Source organism: Berghia stephanieae, chromosome 6, assembly GCF_034508935.2.
Source record: "Berghia stephanieae isolate SIO BIC M18660-M18661 chromosome 6, UCSD_Bste_1.3, whole genome shotgun sequence".
NCBI lineage: Eukaryota > Metazoa > Mollusca > Gastropoda > Nudibranchia > Aeolidiidae > Berghia > Berghia stephanieae.
In genome coordinates, this window is record NC_088365.1 from 61,080,421 (window position 1) to 61,081,383 (window position 963).

The 963-nt window shown below is 20.1% G+C and overlaps 1 protein-coding gene across 1 annotated transcript in view; it reads right to left on the minus strand.

Annotated features, from left to right (window-relative positions):
- The window catches only part of LOC144975904 (uncharacterized), a 14,213-nt gene extending 13,460 nt beyond the window's left edge, over positions 1–753 (minus strand). The window contains exon 1 of the mRNA XM_078920092.1: positions 644–753. Within this exon, the coding sequence (XP_078776218.1) occupies positions 644–658 (15 nt within the window). The 5' untranslated portion in view covers positions 659–753. The remainder of the gene's footprint in view (positions 1–643) is intronic.
- Between the last annotated feature and the right edge of the window lie 210 nt (positions 754–963).

Genomic DNA, 963 nt, shown 5'->3' on the forward strand with positions numbered 1-963 from the left:
AATAATAATAACAATAATAATAATAATAATAATAATAATAATAATAATAATAATATAATAACATAATATATAATAATAATAATAATAATAATAATAATAATAATAATAATGATAATAATACTAATAACAGTAAGAAGAAGACGAAGAAGAAGAAGAAGAATAGTAATAATAATAGTAGTAATAATAATAATAATAATAATAATAATAATAATAATAATAATAATAATAATAATAATATATAATATATAATGATAATAATACTAATAATAATAATAATAATAATGATAATAATAATAATAATAATAATAATAATAATAATAATAATAATAATAATAATAATATTGATGATAATAATAACAATAATAAAAGTAATAATAATATAATAATAATAATAATAATAATAATTAATAATAATAATAATAATAATAATAATAATAATAATAATAATAATAATAATAATAAATTTCTTTTTCTTAGTTTTTGTTTTCTTTGTTTAACTTTAATTATTTTTTATTTATCTTTTTTTTCTATTGTAGCCTGGAGGTAAATTTTTTATCAGTTTATTATTACACATATATCACATGTCACACAAATAAATGCTTAGAATATTTTGCAAATATCATCTGGTCTATCTACAACTTACCATTGTCCAGTTCATCGAGCGATTCGCCTGTTTTCAAGTATCCTATCAAGTTGAACTGAATATTGACATGGTCAAACACGAGGGGCAAATTATCCAGATTTGAACAACGAAATGCAGGAAGACGAAGTCAGGAGAAAAAAAGCAAATATCTTAAGATTAACCAGTTAACTGTCGTACTCTAGGAGAAACTCGTTTATAAAAATTTGGCCAGAAAACTCGTCCTTCAAATATTGACCGATTTAAAAGACCCTCATCATGGCAAAAACACTCAGACCCGGGACTTAAGGATCCTAGGAAGACATTGAATGTCCCATGTTTGG